At 51.3% G+C, this 21,410-nt stretch overlaps 13 protein-coding genes across 13 annotated transcripts; 7 read left to right on the plus strand and 6 right to left on the minus strand.

The window, feature by feature from the left end:
* Nucleotides 1–716: 716 nt before the first annotated feature.
* Nucleotides 717–1,802, plus strand: N7539_005510 (porphobilinogen deaminase; the record flags this gene model as incomplete). Its single annotated transcript, XM_056935112.1, has 2 exons — nucleotides 717–984; nucleotides 1,075–1,802. The coding sequence occupies 2 exons, from the start codon at nucleotides 717–719 to the stop codon at nucleotides 1,800–1,802; spliced, it is 996 nt and encodes a 331-aa protein (XP_056790306.1).
* An 883-nt stretch (nucleotides 1,803–2,685) lies between these two features.
* On the plus strand, nucleotides 2,686–3,486 carry N7539_005511 (ureidoglycolate hydrolase; the record flags this gene model as incomplete). Its single annotated transcript, XM_056935113.1, has 1 exon — nucleotides 2,686–3,486. One exon carries the CDS (start codon nucleotides 2,686–2,688, stop codon nucleotides 3,484–3,486), a length of 801 nt encoding a protein of 266 aa, XP_056790307.1.
* A 264-nt stretch (nucleotides 3,487–3,750) lies between these two features.
* N7539_005512 (GTPase GUF1) lies at nucleotides 3,751–5,810 on the minus strand (the record flags this gene model as incomplete). The annotated part of the gene is made up of 2 exons (XM_056935114.1): nucleotides 3,751–5,014; nucleotides 5,074–5,810. 2 exons carry the CDS (start codon nucleotides 5,808–5,810, stop codon nucleotides 3,751–3,753), a joined length of 2,001 nt encoding a protein of 666 aa, XP_056790308.1.
* Nucleotides 5,811–6,065: 255 nt separating this feature from the next.
* Nucleotides 6,066–7,147, plus strand: N7539_005513 (spindle checkpoint protein MAD2; the record flags this gene model as incomplete). Its single annotated transcript, XM_056935115.1, has 7 exons — nucleotides 6,066–6,114; nucleotides 6,170–6,195; nucleotides 6,271–6,296; nucleotides 6,352–6,390; nucleotides 6,454–6,482; nucleotides 6,565–6,784; nucleotides 6,856–7,147. The coding sequence occupies 7 exons, from the start codon at nucleotides 6,066–6,068 to the stop codon at nucleotides 7,145–7,147; spliced, it is 681 nt and encodes a 226-aa protein (XP_056790309.1).
* A 195-nt stretch (nucleotides 7,148–7,342) lies between these two features.
* N7539_005514 (DUF218 domain protein) lies at nucleotides 7,343–8,367 on the minus strand (the record flags this gene model as incomplete). Its single annotated transcript, XM_056935116.1, has 4 exons — nucleotides 7,343–7,897; nucleotides 7,955–8,006; nucleotides 8,076–8,183; nucleotides 8,288–8,367. 4 exons carry the CDS (start codon nucleotides 8,365–8,367, stop codon nucleotides 7,343–7,345), a joined length of 795 nt encoding a protein of 264 aa, XP_056790310.1.
* A 496-nt stretch (nucleotides 8,368–8,863) lies between these two features.
* N7539_005515 (uncharacterized protein) lies at nucleotides 8,864–9,440 on the minus strand (the record flags this gene model as incomplete). The annotated part of the gene is made up of 2 exons (XM_056935117.1): nucleotides 8,864–8,944; nucleotides 9,006–9,440. 2 exons carry the CDS (start codon nucleotides 9,438–9,440, stop codon nucleotides 8,864–8,866), a joined length of 516 nt encoding a protein of 171 aa, XP_056790311.1.
* Nucleotides 9,441–9,771: 331 nt separating this feature from the next.
* Nucleotides 9,772–11,438, plus strand: N7539_005516 (uncharacterized protein; the record flags this gene model as incomplete). Its single annotated transcript, XM_056935118.1, has 5 exons — nucleotides 9,772–10,161; nucleotides 10,229–10,722; nucleotides 10,781–10,870; nucleotides 10,927–11,042; nucleotides 11,107–11,438. The coding sequence occupies 5 exons, from the start codon at nucleotides 9,772–9,774 to the stop codon at nucleotides 11,436–11,438; spliced, it is 1,422 nt and encodes a 473-aa protein (XP_056790312.1).
* A 907-nt stretch (nucleotides 11,439–12,345) lies between these two features.
* N7539_005517 (cupin domain-containing protein) lies at nucleotides 12,346–12,933 on the minus strand (the record flags this gene model as incomplete). Its single annotated transcript, XM_056935119.1, has 1 exon — nucleotides 12,346–12,933. The coding sequence occupies one exon, from the start codon at nucleotides 12,931–12,933 to the stop codon at nucleotides 12,346–12,348; it is 588 nt and encodes a 195-aa protein (XP_056790313.1).
* A 757-nt stretch (nucleotides 12,934–13,690) lies between these two features.
* On the minus strand, nucleotides 13,691–15,546 carry N7539_005518 (CocE/NonD family hydrolase; the record flags this gene model as incomplete). Its single annotated transcript, XM_056935120.1, has 2 exons — nucleotides 13,691–13,772; nucleotides 13,862–15,546. 2 exons carry the CDS (start codon nucleotides 15,544–15,546, stop codon nucleotides 13,691–13,693), a joined length of 1,767 nt encoding a protein of 588 aa, XP_056790314.1.
* A 10-nt stretch (nucleotides 15,547–15,556) lies between these two features.
* On the plus strand, nucleotides 15,557–15,878 carry N7539_005519 (uncharacterized protein; the record flags this gene model as incomplete). The annotated part of the gene is made up of 2 exons (XM_056935121.1): nucleotides 15,557–15,587; nucleotides 15,640–15,878. The coding sequence occupies 2 exons, from the start codon at nucleotides 15,557–15,559 to the stop codon at nucleotides 15,876–15,878; spliced, it is 270 nt and encodes an 89-aa protein (XP_056790315.1).
* Nucleotides 15,879–15,948: 70 nt separating this feature from the next.
* N7539_005520 (putative salicylate hydroxylase) lies at nucleotides 15,949–18,394 on the plus strand (the record flags this gene model as incomplete). The annotated part of the gene is made up of 5 exons (XM_056935122.1): nucleotides 15,949–16,074; nucleotides 16,160–16,285; nucleotides 16,379–16,453; nucleotides 16,528–17,334; nucleotides 17,489–18,394. The coding sequence occupies 5 exons, from the start codon at nucleotides 15,949–15,951 to the stop codon at nucleotides 18,392–18,394; spliced, it is 2,040 nt and encodes a 679-aa protein (XP_056790316.1).
* A 473-nt stretch (nucleotides 18,395–18,867) lies between these two features.
* N7539_005521 (HpcH/HpaI aldolase/citrate lyase family protein) lies at nucleotides 18,868–20,044 on the plus strand (the record flags this gene model as incomplete). The annotated part of the gene is made up of 3 exons (XM_056935123.1): nucleotides 18,868–18,907; nucleotides 19,050–19,270; nucleotides 19,343–20,044. The coding sequence occupies 3 exons, from the start codon at nucleotides 18,868–18,870 to the stop codon at nucleotides 20,042–20,044; spliced, it is 963 nt and encodes a 320-aa protein (XP_056790317.1).
* Nucleotides 20,045–20,439: 395 nt separating this feature from the next.
* On the minus strand, nucleotides 20,440–20,941 carry N7539_005522 (uncharacterized protein; the record flags this gene model as incomplete). The annotated part of the gene is made up of 3 exons (XM_056935124.1): nucleotides 20,440–20,567; nucleotides 20,643–20,827; nucleotides 20,904–20,941. 3 exons carry the CDS (start codon nucleotides 20,939–20,941, stop codon nucleotides 20,440–20,442), a joined length of 351 nt encoding a protein of 116 aa, XP_056790318.1.
* Between the last annotated feature and the right edge of the window lie 469 nt (nucleotides 20,942–21,410).

A 21,410-nucleotide genomic window follows, 5' to 3' on the forward strand; every position in this document is an offset into this window, starting at 1 on the left:
AGCCTGGACCCCCCTTTGCGCCCCGCCAAACCGAATCTTTTCTTCGGAAGCTTTTTTTCAAGGATCGGCACGCACCGCCCGCCCATCAAGCTGGAGTGTGAAATGCGTTTTGGTCCACCATTGTACTATCATTGGATTTCAGGAGCTCGAGGGTCTGGCTCACCTAACTCAACGCGAAAACAACTCCATCGAGAAGACGATTTTGCTTGCGACGACGAGAATCATCTCTGACCTTGTTGACAAGTATGGACTCGGCATGAGGGTAGTAGTCAAGGATGCTTGGTGCGATGCATTGTGGAGCCAAATGTTGACCATGATGTAAATTTTCCTTCACTACTACACGCCCGAAGCTATCGGAGTTTGTGCAGTGCTCTCTTGCAATGACTCAGAATAGAGTTGATCACGAGACAACCTCAGCCGGATCATCAATACCCGGCTCATAAGACGCGGTGCTGCTGGCGGAACGTCGGGTTTCCACCTGAACCGACTGCTTAAGGGCGATCCCGAGACTAGCGAGTCGCGACACCATGCCACCATACCACTACCGCTTAGCGCGGAGCGCTTCGAGTTGGGATTGTCAATTGCCAAAAAGAATCAACACGACTGACGCAAGTACACATTGAGTCAGTTGGTGCCAATTCAATCTGAAATCACACAGGCCATCAATTCAGACGCACCCAGCCAAAATACCAAGACCGCAAGGCCAATCCACGAAAATGGCGGCTGTACCAACGCCGCCCGAGACGCCTATCCGCATTGGCACTCGGCGCTCGAATCTGGCCGTGGTTCAGGCAGAGGGTATTCGGGACAGTCTACAGAAGATTGAGCCTCACCGATTCTTTGAAATCGTCACGCTTCGACCGCTGGGCGATCGGGACAAGACGACGGCCTTGTACGAAATGGGGGTGAAGAATCTGTGGACATGTGAACTGGAAGAGAAGCTTGTGTCGGGCGAGTTGGATCTTGTTGTACATTGTTTGAAAGGTGTGGTGTATCGAGGACACCTGATCATACCTCTCGGATCCACGAAATCAACCCCGAAAAGTTCCACTGCCACGGCTAAATGATCGACAGACATGCCTACCGCGTTGCCCGAAACCTGCGAGCTCGCCTCAATTCCACCACGGGATGACCCGCGAGACGCCCTGATCGTCAAGGCAGGTCTGCCTTACACAAGCTTGAGCACTCTACCGGACGGCGCAGTCATAGGGACATCATCAGTGCGCCGCTCCGCTCAACTACGACGACTCTATCCGCGCCTGAACTTCGCCAATCTGAGAGGCAACGTCGAGACTCGACTCGCCAAGGTGGACGATCCCAACAGCGAATACACATGCATGATCATGTCGACCGCGGGTCTGGAGCGCGTGGGACTCCGTCACCGGATCAACCAGTGTTTACAATCCAGCAATGGGGGTATGTACCATGCGGTTGGCCAAGGCGCTTTGGGTCTGGAGATCCGCAAAGGAGATGCGCAAATGCATGCACTGCTGAATCAGCTGGCTGATCGTCGCTCGACGCTGGCCTGTCTGGCTGAGCGGTCGCTGTTGAGGACTTTGGAGGGTGGTTGCAGCGTTCCTATCGGTGTTGAGACGGAGTGGGTAGAGACGGACACTTTGCATATGCGGAGCATTGTCGTGAGTCTGGATGGGGCGCAGAGTGCTGGAGCTCAAGTTGAGGCGAGGTTGGAGAATCCTGAGGAAGCTGTAGTACTAGGCCAGGAGCTTGCTGCTAAGCTGGTCGAGGCGGGTGCGCAAACTATCCTCGACGCGATCATCGTGAATCGACCGGCCAAGGAATGATTCAAGAACAAGATCTTTTTTCCAAAGGACAAGGCGGCTTGGCGGTAATTTAGAACACGCAGTCCCGACTCCTTGCTCTATATCTTCATTCAACCGTTCTGTCCAGAAGTACGCGAGTAGACGAGTTGACCTCGGTTCCGGCCGTCAGTTTCCATCAGAACACAGTTGAGTCACATCCCGTTCTGCGTTGGTAGTATGTGGACCGTGTCCACTTTTCAAGCAGAAAGTACCCAGCTCCCTAGGCATTATACAATCAAGCTTCTAGATACCCTAGCAGCCTTAGGTATAAAAAGATTTCAATCATAGAGGCAGTCAATACTTACGGGTATTAAGTCGTGGTGGGATAAATAACGAACATGTGAATATCAAATAGAGACCACCTGTTGCCGTGATTTGAACTTATTTTCCGAGATTGAGACGAGATACGGAAAACATTTTACTGCTGAGGAAGTTATGTAGTTGATAGTGGTATCATATACACCTCTAGTTAACTTACCATATGTTACGGGGGACATTTAACGAGGTACAATAGACCCTTCCGAAAGTAGAAATGTGGATACGGCCCACATACTACCAACGCAGAACGGGATGTGACTCAATTGTATTCACAGTTTCCATGACGGGCTTGCTTATCTTATCGCCTGCAAGGCTCGGCGGTCGCCGATGAATTTCTTTGACGGGACAATTTCCCCGCGCGGATGACGGCGATTGGAATCAATTGCCTGCGGGCGCTTCTCCACAGACTCGTAGCTCTTAGTTCGCAAGCTCTCGACTGTCTGATGCAGACAAAAAAGTTAACTCACTTTCTTTGACATCCTCCAGGACAGATTCCTTACCTTGACACTCTTTTCAAGGCTTTTATCGAGCCACTTCATCAAACACAATGGCACCTATCCTCACGTCCAACCCGACCGTGACCGTCACCCCGGAGCCTCTTACTCGAGTCAGCTTCGCGCCATTCGGAACCGCCATCACCTCGCCTCTACCTCGAGAGATCCACATTCCCCCTCAAGCATCCTCTCTCCCACCTCATATCCCAGCTCCCGTATTAGCAAACCAGAACTCCGCCCTCAAATATAGCCCCATCTCCCCCCTCACCGATGACTATGCCAAATCCTGTCCCAGCGGGAAAGCAGCCTCCGCGCGAATGACCATGTTCTGCTGCTTCCCTCGCAAACTGCGCACCATCGAAGCCAGCCAACATGGACAACAACAAAAGTCAGCCAGCGAGGTCTTTGATGTGCGTATCCTGGAGCGCCACCCTTTCACAAATCAGACCTTTATCCCGACCGACCTGTCGAGTCACTCCAAGGTTGGAGAGGGGGAGGAAGAGCCCATCTTCCTGGTCGTCGTTGCGCCGACGTTAAAGGGCGAAGTTGCTACTGCGAAGAATGCAAAGGGCGAGACGGTTACTATCCGTGATCCGCCGGATTTGAAGAACCTGAGGGCTTTCATTGCGCGTGGAGGCCAGGCGGTTACTTATGGGGTTGGGACATGGCATGCGCCCATGGTGGTGTTGGGCCCGAGACGAGTGGACTTTGTGGTGGTGCAACATGTAAATGGGGTGGATGAGGAAGACTGTCAAGAGGCCGCCTTTGGGGAAGGAATTGTGGTCAACTTGGGCGCCAGAGGGCAGTATGGCCGACCTGAGAAGTCTCCTGCCCGGCTTTGGGCCAAGTTGTAATGTAAGTCTGGTCGAACAGTACCTTTCGCAGGTTGTCAGTGTCAATGAGTCCTTGTTCAAAATGGTGGTCTCCGGTAGCTTGTCAATCATGAGTTGATGTTGAACCAACAAGCCACCTCATCGTTCTCTCCTTGTCAAATGATTATGCTCCTCACCATCCACATATAATCGTTGTACCAAAGACAACCAAAATGAAAGTTTGAAACAGCCGAGTTGACATTTGGGGTATATCATAACGAGACAATGCAGAATATAGTACAGAATTCACTTGGCCAAGAAGGCCTGGAAAGCCTGATGCTCGATCACGACGTTTCCGACCGCCCGAAGCCTCTTTCGGCCCTCCTTTTGTTTCTCCAACAGCTTCCGCCGACGACTGACATCACTAGCATGCAGCTTGGCCAGAACATCCTTGCGGTACGGCTTGATGGTTTCACGGGCGACGATCTTCTTTCCCACGGCGGCTTGGATCACAATTTCAAAGAGCTGTCGGTCCACATGTTGCTTGAATTTGGTCACCCATTGTCTGCCCAGGTACTGCACCTGACTCATGTGCATCATCCGAGACACTGCGTCGACGGGGACTTTGTTCACCAGAAGCTGCAGCTTGACGATATTGCCAGCGCGCCAGGCGGATTCTTCGTAGTCCAGACTGGCGTAGCCCTTGGTGTTACCTTTCAGTTTGCCGAAAAAGTCATCGACGAGGTGAGCCAAGGGTAGCTCGTATTTGAGAATGACCTGGCTGGATGTGAAGTATTCAATGCTCTGCTGCTCGCCCCTATTGGCCTCACAAAGTTCAATGACCTTGCCGAGATATTCGTCCGGGAAGGTGATAGTGGCCAGGACATACGGCTCTTGAACTTCGGCCACCTTCAAACGGACGCTATCGTCGTCGGGGAACTTGGCAGGGTTGGTGATGATATCTTCCGTGCCGTCCTTCCATACAATTTTCACAGGGACCGAGGGTGGAGTGATGATGATACTGGCGCCATGCTCCTGTCGAAGACGATCTTCAAAGACAGAGCAGTGCAGGGTGCCCAAAAAGCCCATACGGAAACCCGCACCAAGCGCTTCGGAGGACTCCTTTTGCATGGTAATGCTGCGATCATTGAGAATCAACTGGTTGATGCTGTCCTCTAGGTGTTCAAAGTGATCCGCATTCATGGGGTAGACGGCCACAAAGACCATCGACTTGGGCTCCTCAAAGCCCGGTAACAGCTCAACGTGCTTCTCCGATCCAACGCGGGTATAAGTGTCACCAATCTTGGCCTCTTGACTGCGTTTCATGCCCGGGTTGAAGTAGATATAGCCCACTTGACCCGCTCGAAGCACAGTCTGAGGGGTCTCCAACGGGTACATGATACCAACTTCACCGACGTAGTATTTCAGACCCGTGACCAGAGATACTAATTGCTGACCTGGGCGTACCTCACCGTCAAAGATCCGTACGAGTAGAATAACGCCACGATATGAGTCGTACCAAGAGTCCACAAGGAGCATGCGAAGGGGCTTTTTACTGTCACCAATGGGTCTGTGTGAAATTGTTAGCCTCGAGACATGTCAACATCCATTCAAGATCATCCGACTCACGCGGGAACCTTCTCAATGACCCTTGGCAGGACTGCCTCGACATTGAGACCGGTCTTTGCAGAAACTTGCACCGCATTTTCCGTGTCCAGCTCAAAGGAGCTCTTCATCTGCTCCAGAGCCCGCTCCGGGTCAGCAGAAGGCAAATCCACCTTATTGATGACAGGAATCAATTCCAGACCCTGCGCAAAAGCTAGATAGAAATTGGCAACGGTCTGAGCTTGAACACCCTGGCTAGCGTCCACAAGGAGCAAGGCCCCTCCACAACTGGCATAACTGCGCGACACCTCTGCACGGAAATCCACATGACCCGGAGTATCGACCAGATGCAGCAAGTAGTCCTCGCCCTTGTGATTATAAATCATGGTGCAAGTCTGTGCCTTGACCGTGATTCCTCGCTCTCGCTCAACGTCCAACTTGTCCAGCACCTGTTTGTTCATGCCCGGCTTGATGGTGCCCGTGAGCTCCAGCAATCGGTCGGAAAGTGTACTTTTTCCATGGTCGACGTGAGCCACAATACAGAAATTGCGATATCGTTCGAGGGGTATCGCGGCAATTCGTTTCTCGAGGTCGGTGTCGGGGAGGCTGGATGACGCTTTCGCTCGAGCGCTCCAAACTGCGGAGTTTGAGAAAAATCGCACGACCCTAGACGGGGCAAAGCCGGATTGAGAGGAGAGGCTTGCTGCCCGACAGTTTGACACAGTGCGTAGCGATCGCACAAACTGCCAGCATCCTTGCATCAGGGGTAAAACAATGGCATGGAAGAAGAGAGGAATTGTCCTGTCTTCTTATGCCAGCAAGTATCAATAAGGCCTTGTTCGGAGGTGGAACGGATCCCCAGGATGCGGCAGTGATTGCGGAGAAAAAAGTACTGCCGGGCGGTGATCCGATAAATGATTGCCGTATCAACCTTGGGTGGTAAACAAACGTTCTTTGGCACCGTTTTTGCTCGTGTACAGATCAAAGCTGTAGACAGTGATTTGCGGAGCGTCAACATGCCAGAGACAAAGGACAAATCCAAGGTCCATAAGCTATCCATCAGAGGTTCGTCTGTATCTTCAAATCACTCCAAGGTCTACATTGCTAATTGATGTCACAGGATCGGCCAAGTTGGTATCTGAATTCGTAAGTAAATGTCTTGCAATCATGTGCTGGCCTTGGTCACAATTGGTGTGCGACTCAAGGCTGACTTATACACAGTTTGAATACTCTATCAATTCCATTCTGTGAGTATATCACACCACCAAGGATGAGCTCAAGATTCTCATCGTTTCTCTCAAGATTTCAGCGCGGTGTATATCCTCCGGAAGACTTTACCACGTAGGTTCTGACCTCATGCTTCGGTACTGGATATCATGGATCACTCACAGTGATGAAAACTAGCGTCAAGAAATATGGACTCAATATGCTTGGTGCGCCTGCCTCTCGACTTCTCAAGACCCATTTCAACCCGCCCCTCATGTTCTCGGAGAGTTCGATCTAACATGACAACAGTGTCGGCCGATGATCAAGTCAAGGCATACATTAAGAAGATAATGTCACAACTGAACAAATGGATGGCCGGTGGAAAGATCTCAAAGCTTGTCATTGTCATTACAGACAAGGAGACCGGAGAGCACGTGGAGCGATGGCAGTTCGATGTGGAGATATTCGGCAAGAGCTCTAAGAGCCAGACTTCTCGAAAAGCAGGAGACAAAGAGAACTCGGCTCCTAGGTGAGTTGCAGCCTTGCAATTTTTTGAACCGGATCGACAAGCCCGAAGCTGATCTGTTGTCATCGTGCTAGTGAAAACAGCGCCGAGCCGTCTGAGCCCGTCGAAAAGACGGAGAAAGAGATCCAAGAAGAGATTCAGTCCATCTTTCGACAAATTACGGCCTCTGTCACATTCCTCCCCGTTCTCGACGGTGACTGCACTTTCAACGTGCTAGTCTATGCAGATGCAGACTCGGATGTCCCCGTCGAATGGGGTGACAGTGATGCGAAGGAGATCAAGAATGCGGAAAAGGTCCAGCTACGAAGCTTCAGTACGAATAATCATCGGGTTGGTACGCTTGTCAGCTACCGGCAAACAGACTGAGCTGCCTGGCGAAACGTGTTCAAGACTGCTATGACGGGAGCCCGATGTGGGAGTATCAAGATTTGCATTGGCGTTTGGGACGGCTGGTTTCGTTTCTTATTTCCTTTTTACTTTCGGATTTGCACGTCTGCCTCGAGGAAATTGACCGAGAGGGACAGAATGGTACTTTTTCGCGGTCAGTCGAGACCGGAAGCTTCATCCTGTGTACCACGGTAATTCTGCCATTTGTTGGAACCACTCGTTACTTTTTCCGCCGTTCCAAGAAAGTAGCTGCTTCACACTGGAACTCAGGTCTGCATTGACACACACATCCTCTATCTTCGTTGGCGACCACCCTCGGGCCAGGCGTTTCTGTGCCAATTCGGACCCGACGCCATATAGATCTTGTTTCCAAAGTTCATACCCCTTTGCAGATTCACCCCACACCAAGACTTCGGGCGGAGTCACTTCTGCCGGGGGGTTGATACCGATGACTGAGACTCCTGGATGGGGACTGCTTTTCTGATGATCGGTGGGGGGTAGTAGACCCAAGGCTGGAAAGTGTAACTCCATGAACCGGGCTCGCTTGAAGTCGTGGGTGACAACGGTGACTCGGGTAGGCCACGCCCCCGTGTGGGAGTGGAAGCGGATCATCGAGAACAGAACATTCTGATAGGAGTCCGTTGCAAGAGTTTCTGTGATGGTTCTCGACTCCATCTCGGCTGTGATGTCGAGTTCCTTCGCGAAGTAGCCATTCTCACGGACGAGATTCTCCATTCACGTTAATCAAAGTCGCATGGTGTGAAGATCGATCGGCACATAACTTACGAGATATGACTGCCCTTCACTGAGCTTCGTTTGAGACTCTTTTGTAGGGCCACTATCGGTAGAATAATCAGCCTCCGGGTTGCTCGTTCCATTTAAATCGAGGCTTCAATCCTAGACTAACCCCGAGAAAACAAGTAGTCCGTGAGGATCCTGCGCCAGTGCCTGAAGTCCAGCCTTGACATGAGCAATAAAAGTTGAAGTTTCTCCCTTTTGGAATGACTCGATCAACCTGCCACGACTAGTGAGTTTGGACACATCTCACACGGTTCCTGTATATCTGGTATCTACAGCTACCTATGGGGTAGTTTGGATTCTACTCGACGTGAGACTTACCACTCGCTCTCATCAGCTCCGTGGGTTGGACCGCCGAGGTAGATGGCATGGCAGCATACAATAATCAAGTGGTTGAACATTATCTCCTGGAGCGGGGGTTGATGGGATCTCGAAATCACCATTTTCACAGTGCCCTTGTCGTTCCCGTTTTCTTGCAATCCACTACTGGAGCTGCGACCCGTTGCAAATGGAGAGTGATACCCTGGATTACCCACCGCACCTTGGTCGTGGTGGGAAAGATGTTCATTACGGCATGTCTTGGCTTTACATTACTGATTTGACGCTTGGCCTCTCGCCGCTTTTGCTCACGGAGGACTCAGGACTCAGGACTCAGGAGAGACCGGATACGCTTTACTGCTGAGTACATTGATCCACAGTCAACATGTGGGTGGACACCAACCGCCCTCTCACTTGCTCGTGAAGTATATTCTGGAGAAAACCACAAACAGACCGATATCAATTGATGGGTGAAAAGTAAAAGGTATCATCACATGGCGTCCGGAAGCGCATGTGAGGTTTCGATGTCAAAGCTCAGGAGGTATTAACCATGTCGCATCATGTCCAGGTAGAACTCAATCAAAATTCTCCGCCAATATCGTAGTAGAAGATCTTGTCGTTAACTTTGCCACCCGTGGCTCTCCAGATCTTGGAGATAGTCTATCCAACATTAGCATCGATTTGCAGACTCGAAGGTCCAGCATATCAATCTGCGACGTACTGAGTTGATCCAGCAGCCGTGCAACATGATCTGGATAAAAGCATACTCTGCCGGGTGTCCATTGCCCGCTGGACGCTCGGCCAGGTCGAGATGTCGGTTCACCGGTCGATACGCCGGCATACGACGCCAGTGCGACGCCCATTCTGAAGCTGGCGGGGCACCTGGTGAGTCTGAGAAGGTGGTAGCAAGCGTGTCGTTTTGTTCAGTCCCGCTGTGGTGAACCTCGTAGTCAGCGAGGACGGACAGCGAGCCCGTCGTGGTGGATGTGGTGGTAGCAGACATGATGGCGCGGGAGCAGTTCAGGGAGAAAATGCGGATGAGTGTCGATATTCTCTGCACGAGTGAGCCAGCCACTCTCATATTTCGGTCGGAGATAATCAGACTCCGAATCGTCGAGAGGCTCGCCCATCCTGCGGAGTCGACTGGGGCCATCATGTGCCGTGGGAAATCCTGAACCCGGGGCCATTTCTGAGGATGTCCAGCGGGCGCCCGCATTTCTCCCCCACATCCCGATTTCTGTCCATCGCAGAAGGCAACTGCGGAGGATGAGAAAGCAGGGGAGCATTGGGGGAAGAGCCCCGAGAGCTGAATTGATTCGATTTCTTCCAAATGTAGAGCTCATTTCTCTGGGGAACGAACTTTAACTTTTTTATTTGATATTCCGGCCATCTTGTCATCTGCAACATCCTCTCGTACTCTTCGTGGGCCGCGCCTTTCGTTCTTTCATTGTTGACTGGGCACTTGTGAAAAGGAAAAGAGAACAAACATGGATCTCGCTCGCATCACAGCTGCGAACATTGACGGCCGCACTCAGAATGCGCGCTACCGACAATCGCAATTTCAGCGTCTACAGTCAACTCTCGTGGAGCGCATTGCAGACATCCAGGATGCCATCCGAGCCGATTCGGGACACACCCAGCAAGAAGTTCGGGCAGAAGTCATTCTGGCGATGCAGGAGCTTCGGACTCACTATGCGTCTTGCGATATTCACAAGGACTTGGAAATTGAGTATCGCATTGCCAAGGGCCAGAACAATGGGGACAACGTCCAGGGCGCGGGCATTGTATACATTGTGCCCTCGACGCATACGTTGTTCTTTTCCATCATCTCTACGCTGACAGCTGCAATGGCTGCAGGCAATTGTGTTGTGCTAGAGGTGAACATGCCATCTTTCAGTATTTAAAGCAGAGCAACCCGAGAAATCAGAGGCTAATCGAATCCAGCTGCCTCAAACTACCATGTCCCTGCCCGTTTTGTTGCGACAAATTCTCCCTGGGGCCTTGGATCATGATACTTTCACCATCACCAGTCAGCGACCTGACCCATCTTTCATGAGCAAAGCTCTGTTGGTGGACCAAACGGGCTCCGATGCCCCCAGCGGGCTCATCTCCTCCGCGACCTCGCGCAGCGTCGCGATTGTCGACCGTTCTGGCGACGTGACTGAGGCTGCACATGCTTTGGTGACCGCGCGCTTTGCTTTGGGTGGCAGGTCTCCATACAGCCCCGATGTCGTGCTTGTGAACGAGTTTGCGATGAAGCCATTTGTGGAAGCCGTCATTCAGCGCGCATCTAAGTACCTCGCCGGGGAGAATGGAGAAGCCCGGCAATCACAGGCGCCCACGCGGCGACAGAGTCTTCTGGACTCCATCCACAAGGATCGATCGGCTCGCATCTTGGTTTCAGGAAGCAACTGGGGTGTGGTCGAGGTTCAAGATCGGTGAGTTGTGGGCGAAAGCGCTGTGCGTTGGTAGAGTCTAAAATGCTGATTTCAGTAGCAAATCACCACTGTTGAAGAAGAAGATCGACGAGAAGGTGCTTGTGGTTCACCCGGTCACCAGTCTGGATGACGCGATCGATATGAACTTGTGAGTTTTGACTGCCCAAATGCCCCTCTATGGCTTGAACTGACCGGGATGCGCAGCAACCAAACGCTTGCCGCCGTCTATGCCTTTGCAGCTCCCGCCTCGGCCAAGTATCTTACCCAATTCATTGACGCCAACATCTCCTGGGTTAACCATGTTCCAAGCAATATGCTGAGTTCGTCATCCATACATTTGCAAAATACTTTCTGCCATGAATCTCGACGCTAATCACTCCATAGTTGGGCCGGCTATTCCCCGCAACACTCCTTACAGCCAAACCACACGCTACGCCATCGGTCACTTCCAGAAGCCACGACCCCAGCTGATCACACCCTCCACCGCCACCTTTGCTGTAAATTCAATCTTGGATACCAAGAGCACTGTTCGCTCTGATGCCTTGTGGCGGGCAGCTCTCTCACCACTTCCTCCAACAAAGCAACGTGCTGGTTTCAAGATTGGATTCTTTGAGCAAGGTATTTTGACCGGTGTCAGCATTACCCTGATCTCATTGATCGCAACATTCTCGACTGTGGGATACTATACGTGGGTTTATGTGAGGATGCGTGGTTGACCTGTTGTCTTTTCATTTCTTCTTGCGTAGTTCTTTCAATCCGCTTCTGATTTCTATATTCAAATCGCGATTGTTTCGAATTCACACTTTGTTCCCGTCTCTTCTAACTATCAGTCTATTCCATGGCAGACTTGATCATTCTTCTTTTTTACATCGCAAGGTCACTGACTTTTACTGTCCTTCCTATTCCAACATTACGGACAATCACCCTAAGATACTGAAGCTTTTAGACAAAAACAAATCCCCTTTCCCAATCGCGATGTCGTGGTATCACTGAATAAAAGTTCTTTTGTTACTATATTCCTGTACTCTAAAGCGATCTAGTAGAACGCTTTCCTTCAAGTGCACACTACGAGTCACAGCGAAAAATCATAGCGTAAGTGATAATTACCCTACTGAGTCTCGGAGGCGTAGGGTTGTCTAAGAGTAGGTAGGTATATTGGCAAAAATCCGCGCCCTCCTCTAGAACGTATCCTTACCCAACATACCTACATAGCTCAGTTTTGTGGTGTACGAGGCGGGTACCTAGTCGGCCATTATCTGCAAGTAACTGGGAGGAGTGACATTGAATAGGACTAACCATTCGCCGGACAATCCATTTGAAAAAGTTTAATGCAAGATACGAATAATAGGACATTTTTTGGTGAATTTGTTGCGTGCTTAGTGATCTAATGGTTGAGAATTAGGGTGGTTGAGGTTGAGGTAGATCTAGAGAGTATACCGTCTACTGCCGAGCATCGAGATACAACTCAGAGCATTAATTCGACGTGGAGTGCACCCTCTAGAAAAGGCACACACTGGAGTTCGTGGACTTGGGTCATGCTCACTCGACTTTTATGTTTATTCCTTTGGGATGCCCTGGTCATGCGAAAAAATCGCTACCTCATGCATTCTCCACATTCGAGCCTCAAGAGCTGGACGGCACACCCATACCATGAATCTCCTCTCCCAACTTCTGCCCGCCAACCTCCAGAGGCACCGTCGGCGAAAGAACATACAACATTCTTCCCCACTGCGGAATCGACTTGCCCGTCTCAGGATCCACCGCATCCGGCGTCACATTCCTCCAAGCATGGTTCGTACCGCGCTGAATCGCAACGTCCCCTCTCTTCAACAGTCTCGTCTCGCCCGAGTCCAGGACAAGCTCAATCTCTCCCTCGAGCACAACGCCATAGTCCAAGGACACAGTGCGGTGCATCGGGCTGGTCGCCCCCGGCTGAATGTCCACGATGCGGCAGACGGTGCCGCTGGAGATGGACAGACCGGGGGGACTGGACAGGTGGGAGGAGTATTCGGTGATGTCGGCGTCGTTGTCCAGTTTGGCGGGGAATCGCTGGGTGGTGTAGGCGAGGCTGAATTGAGCGCCGTCTGGAATCTGTTGCACGGGAAGAGTCTCGGGGAGAATGTTGGAGAAGATGGCTTTGCCGTCGTCGTTATGGGTGGTGATGAATCGGCTGAGTGGGCGGATGGTCTTGGGGTGCTTGATTTCGACCATATTGGGCGGTTAAGGAGAGTATCGAGATTAACTTAGGGGAGGTAAGTCAATATCTATGGATGGATGTTGTGAAAGAGCCAAAGCACAAAAATAAGTCTGGTATCGCGTGAAGATGTACCCGGCATGGAGGATTCCCAGTGTGTTTATGTTGTTGTCTGGTTCCATTACTGATCTATATCCCCCACCCTAATGCCCTCGTGCGGAGTAGAACCTCTCGGGACCATCTTCGACCACATCGGCTGCGGGGGCTGACGGGCACATTGCGGAGAACCTGACGGTTGGGACTGTACCCGGACGTGATCGGCTTGCAAATGAATATTCGGCATTAGAGTGACGATGCGTCAATTTCATGAGCAAATGGGATGGCACATTCCCGAACATAATTGTCCTTTTTCATTACTTCCCGGCACAAGCTTGTTCTGAAGCACGGTCGGGTTGGTCACTAAAGACACCATCAATTTCCTATCTAGATCTTGTTTGATTCGAGGTGTATACGTGAGAGCAGCCAGTCGTTTGCTAACGTGATGGACGCTGGCCATATACTGCTGAGATAACCTCACCAAATACAGCCATGATTAGATAGCGGGACTCATGAATTCATTGTAAGTCCTTTCAGTTCCATAGTTAGTCACTGGACCACACTTAGTATATTCACGGACAAAACTAAGAAATGACCCGAGGAAGATACTGGGCATTGAATCCAAGTATATACATTTATTCATCTGGACTTCATTCACGCCTTATTCATCCCATAAATTCAAGGAATAATCGGCAAAGTCACATAGTTGTCACCAAGTCCAAAGTGGATGTGATTTTGGCCCTGGAAGCGTTCGACGGATCTGGTGTGAAAAAGTATCAGTCAGTCAGTTGGATGGGAGAATTCGTGAAAGAAGAAAATGCGGTAGGACATGGATTACGGCAGACATACCTGTCAACGGGACAATTATGCTGGAAAATACCACTTCCTTGAGTATCTCCGCTAGAGACCTCCAGAATAATTTTACCCCCCTTCTCCACGACAACATTCGTCGGCCATACTTCAACATCAACGGGGTAAATCTCGCCCGGAATGACGGGGAGCACATCGGTGGAGTAGTAGTTACGGTGAGGCAAATAGGATCGGTGACGGGGATTTTGTTCATCAACCTTGCGCATACTGGCACGCAGCCAGCCCTTACACAGAGGGACGGGGTCGCCAGCGGTACCGGTGTAGTACACTTCCTTGCCGTCGGGGCCAATGTAACGAAGCGTGATGAAGAGATCCAGGTCCTGGGGCGTAGGTGAGCCTGGAGAGGCACTCATGGAAACATTCAAATGAGCAACAATGTGGCCTGTAATCTCGGTCTCCTTTTCAAAGGCCGGAGTGACGAATTGCACGAGCTCCGGGTTTTCCATACTCCCCAAAGCCTTGTAAGTGATCTTACTGGGACGTTCAATGGGAGCATGTGTGATGAGCTCGCGTTGCGATGTGAGGTAATACTTGGTGTACTGAGTGCGCCCAATGGGCCATTCGTGCTCGATGCGACGAGGGAATGCCTTCTCGGCTTCAGCATTGTCAAAGCCGGGGTTGCCCTTTCGCAAGACCATGTCCACTTTGGGCGCCTTGCCTGTGGACCAACCTTCACGGTCCTCTCCCTTCAGGAAAGCATCAAGGAAGCTGCGTTGGAGCTCGACTTCCTCGGTGTAGTAGAAGGGCAGATCATGTCGACCGGTGATGAAGCGAAGATATTTCAGCTCCGAGCCTGCATGAGTCCAGCCCTCCACATTTCCACGCAGATGCAGGAGGATACCGCCCCAGTTGGCGACGGATAGCAGTGGCACTTGAATGTCAGACATGCTGTACTCCTTTGATGCGTAGTACAGATCATCGCGGAACTTGTTCTCGCGGTTGTCGATCGTCTGGTCCTGGAGGTTCTGCACCAATTCTTCCTCGGACAAGTCGCCTTCAATGGTGTCAGGTCCCCAATTGCGGGCTGCGCGACCGCCCAGACCATACTGGTTGGTCACAACCTGACGGTTCCACCAGAATTTGATGAATGCATTGGAGAGAATCCCGCCGTGGCGGCAGCGATCACGGTAGTAGTCTGACATGCCTTCCCAGGGAATCATGCAAGCAAGACCCTTGGGCTGTCTGGCGGCCACGCGCCATTGACTGCCGGCAAAATAACTGATTCCCAGCAAGCCAACTTTGCCGGATGACCAAGGCTGCTCGGCAGCCCATTCAACCACATCAAAGAAGGCTTCACTGGTGCCTCGCGACATGGTGTCGAGTTTACCGATGGATTGGCCGGTGCCACGCTCGTCGGCACGCACAACTGCATATCCTTTGCTGGTCCAATACTTGGGATCGGGGGTCTCCCAGGCTGAGTGCTCGGACTTTTGTTCAGGGTTGACTTCACTGAAACTCTTGCCGTGGAAATCCTTGTAGGGAATGTCCTTGCCGTATGGACCATAAGTCACCAAGGCAGGAACCTTTTCTGAACCCTTGGGACGATAGACATTGCACCGTACCACACCAGATCCATCCTTTAATTGAATAGAGACATTCTGTTCAAAGACATATGAGAATGATGTCTCATCCCGAGTGGTGATGTCCTTGATCTCGTTGGGCATAACGGCGACGATGGGCTCGACTCTGCGCTTGAATGCAAACCGTAAGGTGAGAGACCAATATGTTGACTTCGACTTAATTCCATCGTGTCGGAGTTTGCAGCACCGAACAATTCATATACATTCGTTCCCCCGCCCGCAGCCGTGAGGCGCTGTCGGTCTTCGATGTGGGGCCGAAATGGACATCCGAGGCGATGCGAGCATCGACTGAATGCGCAAGTATGGGCCACGAACAGCCCGACGCAGTACCTCAGAATGGCAGGGATGATGTGGCCCTCAAGATCATGTGGTACGCAAGGGCACATGTGTATCTGATCATAAATACTCTGGTCTGACACGCGCGGCCTAAGTTACGAGGTTGAGACTCTGGTCTTATTTGCAACACGCAAGGAGAACACAAGCATCATGGCCATCAAACAAGTGAACGGCGAGGCCACCACATCTGGCGGTCTTCGTATCTTAATTGTCGGTGCTGGTATTGGAGGCTTGACCGCTGCGATTGCGCTGCGTCAGCAAGGGCATCGCGTAGAGGTAATCTTGAGATCGTCATGATTCCATCACTGACAGCTGGACATTCTTTGGAGTAAGTGTTAGCTAACGACTGTCCACCGTCCAGCTGTTTGAGCGGTCGCGTTTCGCAAACGAGATTGGCGCTGCCATTCACTTGTCTCCAAATGCAAACAGCGTCCTCCTGAAACTAGGCGTTGATGCCACCAAATTTGGCGCTGTCGAGTGCGAAGCGGTAAGTGAGAGAAATGGCGTTGTGACCTATCTCTGAACAGATTTACGCGATTGACGCGGACCCTATGCTAACGTTCATGTGCTGTCCGCATAGTTGAGGGAATATACACCCGCGGGAGAAGTCTCCCATATTACTCCAGTCAAACAGCATGGAGCGATTTGGAGGAATGTAAGTCTACTTGAGCCGTGGTCCCCCGAGGTCTTAGATGGGGCTGACGACTGCTTCAATTTTTTCCCGTTCAGGCCTGGCTCCTCGTTCATCGGGCCCATTTTCACGAAGGTCTCAAGACAATGGCTCAAGCACCGGGTAAAGGTGAACCCGCCGTGCTTCACACAGCCAGCAAAGTGGTGGACGTTGATCCGCACAATGCGACGGTGACGCTCGAAAATGGCGATATCATCAAGGGCGATGTTTTGATCGGCGCGGACGGTGTCCACTCATTAACTCGTCAAAAGTTGAGCCCCGATGTCAAGCCGTACAGCTCTGGCAAAAACGCTTTCCGCTTCCTCATCTCTCGGCAGCAGGCCCTCGATGACCCCGAGACTCGGAGTATTGCCCTGGACGATGGCGCCGTCGACATGTGGGATGGCGCTGATCGACGCGTGGTCATCTATCCTTGCGCGAACAATGAGATACTGAACTTTGTCTGTATTCATCCTGATTCTCTGACCACGAGTAACGACGGCGGCGACTCTTACAACCAATTCATTAGCAAGGAGACCCTTCTGGACGTGTACAAGGAGTTTAACCCACAAGTGCTCAAGTTGCTGGGCAAGGCCGACCCCGAAACCCTGCGGCTCTGGCCACTCCTTGATATGCCTACGCTTCCGACGTGGGTCAAGGACCGGATGGCTGTGCTGGGAGATGCCGTGCATCCATTCCTCCCATATCGTGCCTCGGGCGGCGCTATGGCTATCGAAGATGCAGTTTCACTGTCTGTGATGCTGCAAAGAGGTGTTACTGTTGAGGAAATACCAGAGAGACTGAAGTTGTATGAAAAGGCGCGCCATGGACGTGCTACAACCGTGCAAGAAATGACTCGCGAGTCTGTTCAATTCTTGCCTCCCGATAAGTGTGCGTCTGGCTCATGGATTCCCCTTCCCCAACCCTTCGCTCTGTTGTTCAATAAGTACGATGATTGCTGATGAAACGGTGTCTATCATAGCATTTGGAATGGTTGTCTACATTTTCGGCCATGACGAGTTTGATCATTCCACGCAAGTTCTTCGCGAGCAGCAATGGTCTCAAACCCCGAGCGCATACTGGCGACAACCTAAGGTCTTCGGGCCGATGCCCGGCCCAAGGCAAGACTTCCTGGGCCAAACCCGAGCTCTCAAGTCTCAGTCCTCTACTTTCCAAACAGCCTCGATCAAGTTCAAGACGAGCCGTACTCTGCTCAAGAATCTCCTTCCTTCGGAACGGTACAGCTTCATTGGGCCCGGCAGCGTAGCCCGCGCCAGCTTCTCCATCACCACATTGAACAAGATGGATTGGCTGGCTGGAGGTGGCTACCGTCACATTGGACTGTATATTCACGGTGTGCAATACAAGAAAGAAAATGGCCAGGTCGTCAAAGGCACCTACATGCCAGTTCTATTCGAGAACCTAGCGGACCCGATCGTATCCGGTCGGGAAGAGCTTGGTATGCCCAAGCTGTACTCCGCCATTGATGTGTTTGAGCGTCACAGTTCTTATCGCTCGCAGACCAGTTGGCAGGGCGCTGTCTGGGGCCACTTTGAGTTGGAAGACTTGGTGGACGATGACCACTCTGCAGAGAAGGGAACCATTGGTGGTGAAGACGACGAAGGCATCCTGGTTCATCGATACATTCCCAAGGTCGGTCAGGATCAAAAGGGTGTTGCTGAAGCTGAGTATCCAGTCTTTGTTCCGCACGCGCAAGAAGCCAAGGTTGTTCCATCAACAGTGACTCGCGTTCGTCGCACGAAGAGTGCTAAAATCGAGATCCATGCACTCGGCTGGGACGCCTTGCCAACGCTGAACCACGTTGTGACTCGCCTTGAGGAGATTCCGATTGACCAGATCCTCGAGGCCAAGATCACTGAGGGTACCGGTGTCCCTGATGTGTCAAGTGCCTATCGTCTTGAGTGATCTGCAGGGACAACGTGATTATGAGACTGGGAATATTTCCCCGAGAAGAAACTCCATTTTAAAAAAATTAAAATACAAAGCCGGAGAGTCCATTCATCTTCGTAGGTGTTCTCCGTAGATGTTAGTAGATGCCCTCGATGTGCTTTCCCGCAAGAACCTATTCCACATCAGCAAGCCTGGAGAAAACAAAAACACAGTTGCTGACAATGGTCTGAATCTTAGTATTCAAATGGCGCCAGACCCAGATTGACTCGTCACAGTTGAGTCTGTCGTATCCGGTCTAGTATATGTCAAGCCTTCTCGACAACCTTGCTCCCATCTTGTTCGACGTAGTGAACAAGTACCCGCAATGTCCACTCCACTCTCCGAACCCCAACAACAATCGCCGGCTGACTTTACGCAAGAACACCCCCTCGCCCTGAATCAATATCCCGCCTTCAAAAAAAAATCAAAACTCTAAAGCCGGCGTTACAATGGCAGCGCGAAATACCATCCGTCGCTCTCTTCTATACGGTAAGCTGTCATAGCAGCCCACTCCAGACTCACTCCTCCAACGCGCATGTTCCCCGCATTCATCCATGCGGAGCTTGTCCTCGGTTGTCTTGGAAAAGGGCCTCACTGACACCGGCGTGCACAATTTGGCGCAATGAAATAGTGCCCGGTTCTTCACAACGATTTCTCGACAAATCTCGCTCGTTGGCGGCTGATTGTCTCACGTATGACTTGGAGGACAGCGTGACGCCGCACAAAAAAGCAGAAGCGCGATCTCTCGTGCGGAGAGCGATCGACCAGCCTGCGCCGGAGAGGATCCGTGAGCGTGCTGTTCGCATCAACTCGGTCGATAGTGGGTTGGCTTTGGCGGACTTGACAGAAGTGGTAGGTTGCATGTCGCGCTTCTGCCTCTTTGCATGTTTTATATGATGCAAGCAGACTAATTATCTATTGAAGCTCCAATCACCCAATTTGACCACACTTGTCATTCCAAAGGTCAATTCCGCCTCAGACTTGACATTCGTGACCGATGTCATCAGTCACACTTTATCCCAGCAGAGTTCTCCGAAAGCCAGACCTCCTATCTCTCTTCTCGCGCTGGTGGAGTCGGCCAAGTCCCTGACTAACCTGTCTGAAATCTGCAATGCCTCGCCTCTGCTTCAGGGACTGATTTTTGCTGCTGAAGACTTTGCACTCGATCTGAGTATCACGCGAACTCCGTCTCTGACCGAATTCCTCTTTGCTCGATCGGCCATTGCGACCGCGGCTCGAGCAGCTAATCTGCCGTCCACCATCGACCTGGTGTGCACGGCGTACAAGTCCGACAAAACAGACGGATCACCACCGGCGGCTCTCGAGGAAGAATGCCGAGATGGTCGCCGGCTTGGCTTTAATGGAAAACAATGTATTCATCCGTCGCAGGTGAAGACCGCCAATGAGATCTTTGGCCCGGATCCCCAGGAGACTACTTGGGCCATGCGGGTTGTCATTGCAGACGACAAGGCTGCTGAAGCAGGGCGAGGTGCATGGACGCTAGATGGGAAAATGATTGACGTGCCCGTGGCACAGAAGGCTCGGGCGATTGTGAAAAAGGCCGAGGCTTGTGGATTCGATGTGGAGGCGCTGCGAGAGAAGTGGCAGCATCAGGAACCTGAATAATCGAATACACCGCAGAGAGTATATCAGTTCTTGCTTGGATAGAGCAAAAACCTTGTGACCTGGGAAAGTCGAGAACAAGGAACACTTTGGATTGGTTTTGAATCTCGTATTGTAGAAGGGGAGACGCTCGTAAGTGAAATGCAAACACCGAAGCCGGCAAGTAACGGCTTTGAATCAGATCCTTCCACCGCTAGTTAATTTATCGTACATGATTTTTCGAGTTTCTCAACCAGCCAGAAAACTAGTATTACCTCGACATGTCGGTGTCAAAAGCACAGCATGAGGCCCCAGTACCTTCCAAACGCCATATACAAAAAAATTGGAGACAATCACAACAGAGAGCCGACGGGACTCGGAGAGGGACGGGATGGTGACAAGACACAGCACAGATTGCTCTATTTGTCGCCCAGCAATTCTTTCCGCATCTCGTCTCGTTGTATCCTCGCTTCCTCCTTTTGCCGAGCACGCTGTGCCTCACGCTGAGCTTTCTCGCGCTCCTGCTCTTCTTGAGCCGCGTACCAGACTACAGCAACAGAAAATTAGCCAAAGGATCTTGCATGTCGAATTGAAAACAACCGTGAACCCAGGACATGCATACTTGATTTGTCCGACTTTGACCACTCCTTCAACTTGGTTACGTAGTCATCGAATTCCTGCGCCTTCCGATCACCTTGTTCCGCACTGCGTTTCTGAAGATCAGGATTGTATCGAGAGACGAGCTCTGCGTCTGTAGGCCGAAGATATTGAACGAGTGCAGGACCTCCGATACAGAAGAGGATGCCACTGGAAACCATCATCAGATGTTAGACCCAAATCAGATCAATGTTGCGATTTTGGACGCAGGACTGGAAACACTCACCCCGCGATGGACTTGGCCCACATTCCACCTTTGGACATGATGGGTAAATATTGCTCAAAGCTGATTTGGAGTTTGTGTTAAAAGGACAGTTTCATTCCCAGTGAACACGTTCCGTTTAACTTGAGACGTCGGTCGATTGAGGGGAGTCGGCGATCGGGAAAGTTGATGATGATGATGATCGTCTCATGCAAACTGAGCAAACTCGGTGGGTCCGGGGATAGCTGATTAACTTTCGGGTTATTGGCTGAGAGAATGTATAACTCGGTAGTTTATGTAGTTTAGGGGGGACCGAGACAACAGACTGCTATACTGTAGCTCGCTGTAAAAGGCTCTCCAATTTTCTAGAATTACTGCTAAATTCTGGAGTCTGACCCTTGGGCCCTTCAATTCAAATTTGATCTGCTCCGCAGCTTCGAACTCCCCTTCATGTCAAAGTTAGGTTGTAATTTGGTTGAAGTAGATTCAAGAACACAAAAAAACCAGAGCCATTCGGCACACAAAACCAGG

Source organism: Penicillium diatomitis (assembly GCF_028827545.1).
Source record: "Penicillium diatomitis strain IBT 30728 chromosome Unknown utg000005l_segment0_segment0, whole genome shotgun sequence".
Lineage (NCBI taxonomy): Eukaryota > Fungi > Ascomycota > Eurotiomycetes > Eurotiales > Aspergillaceae > Penicillium > Penicillium diatomitis.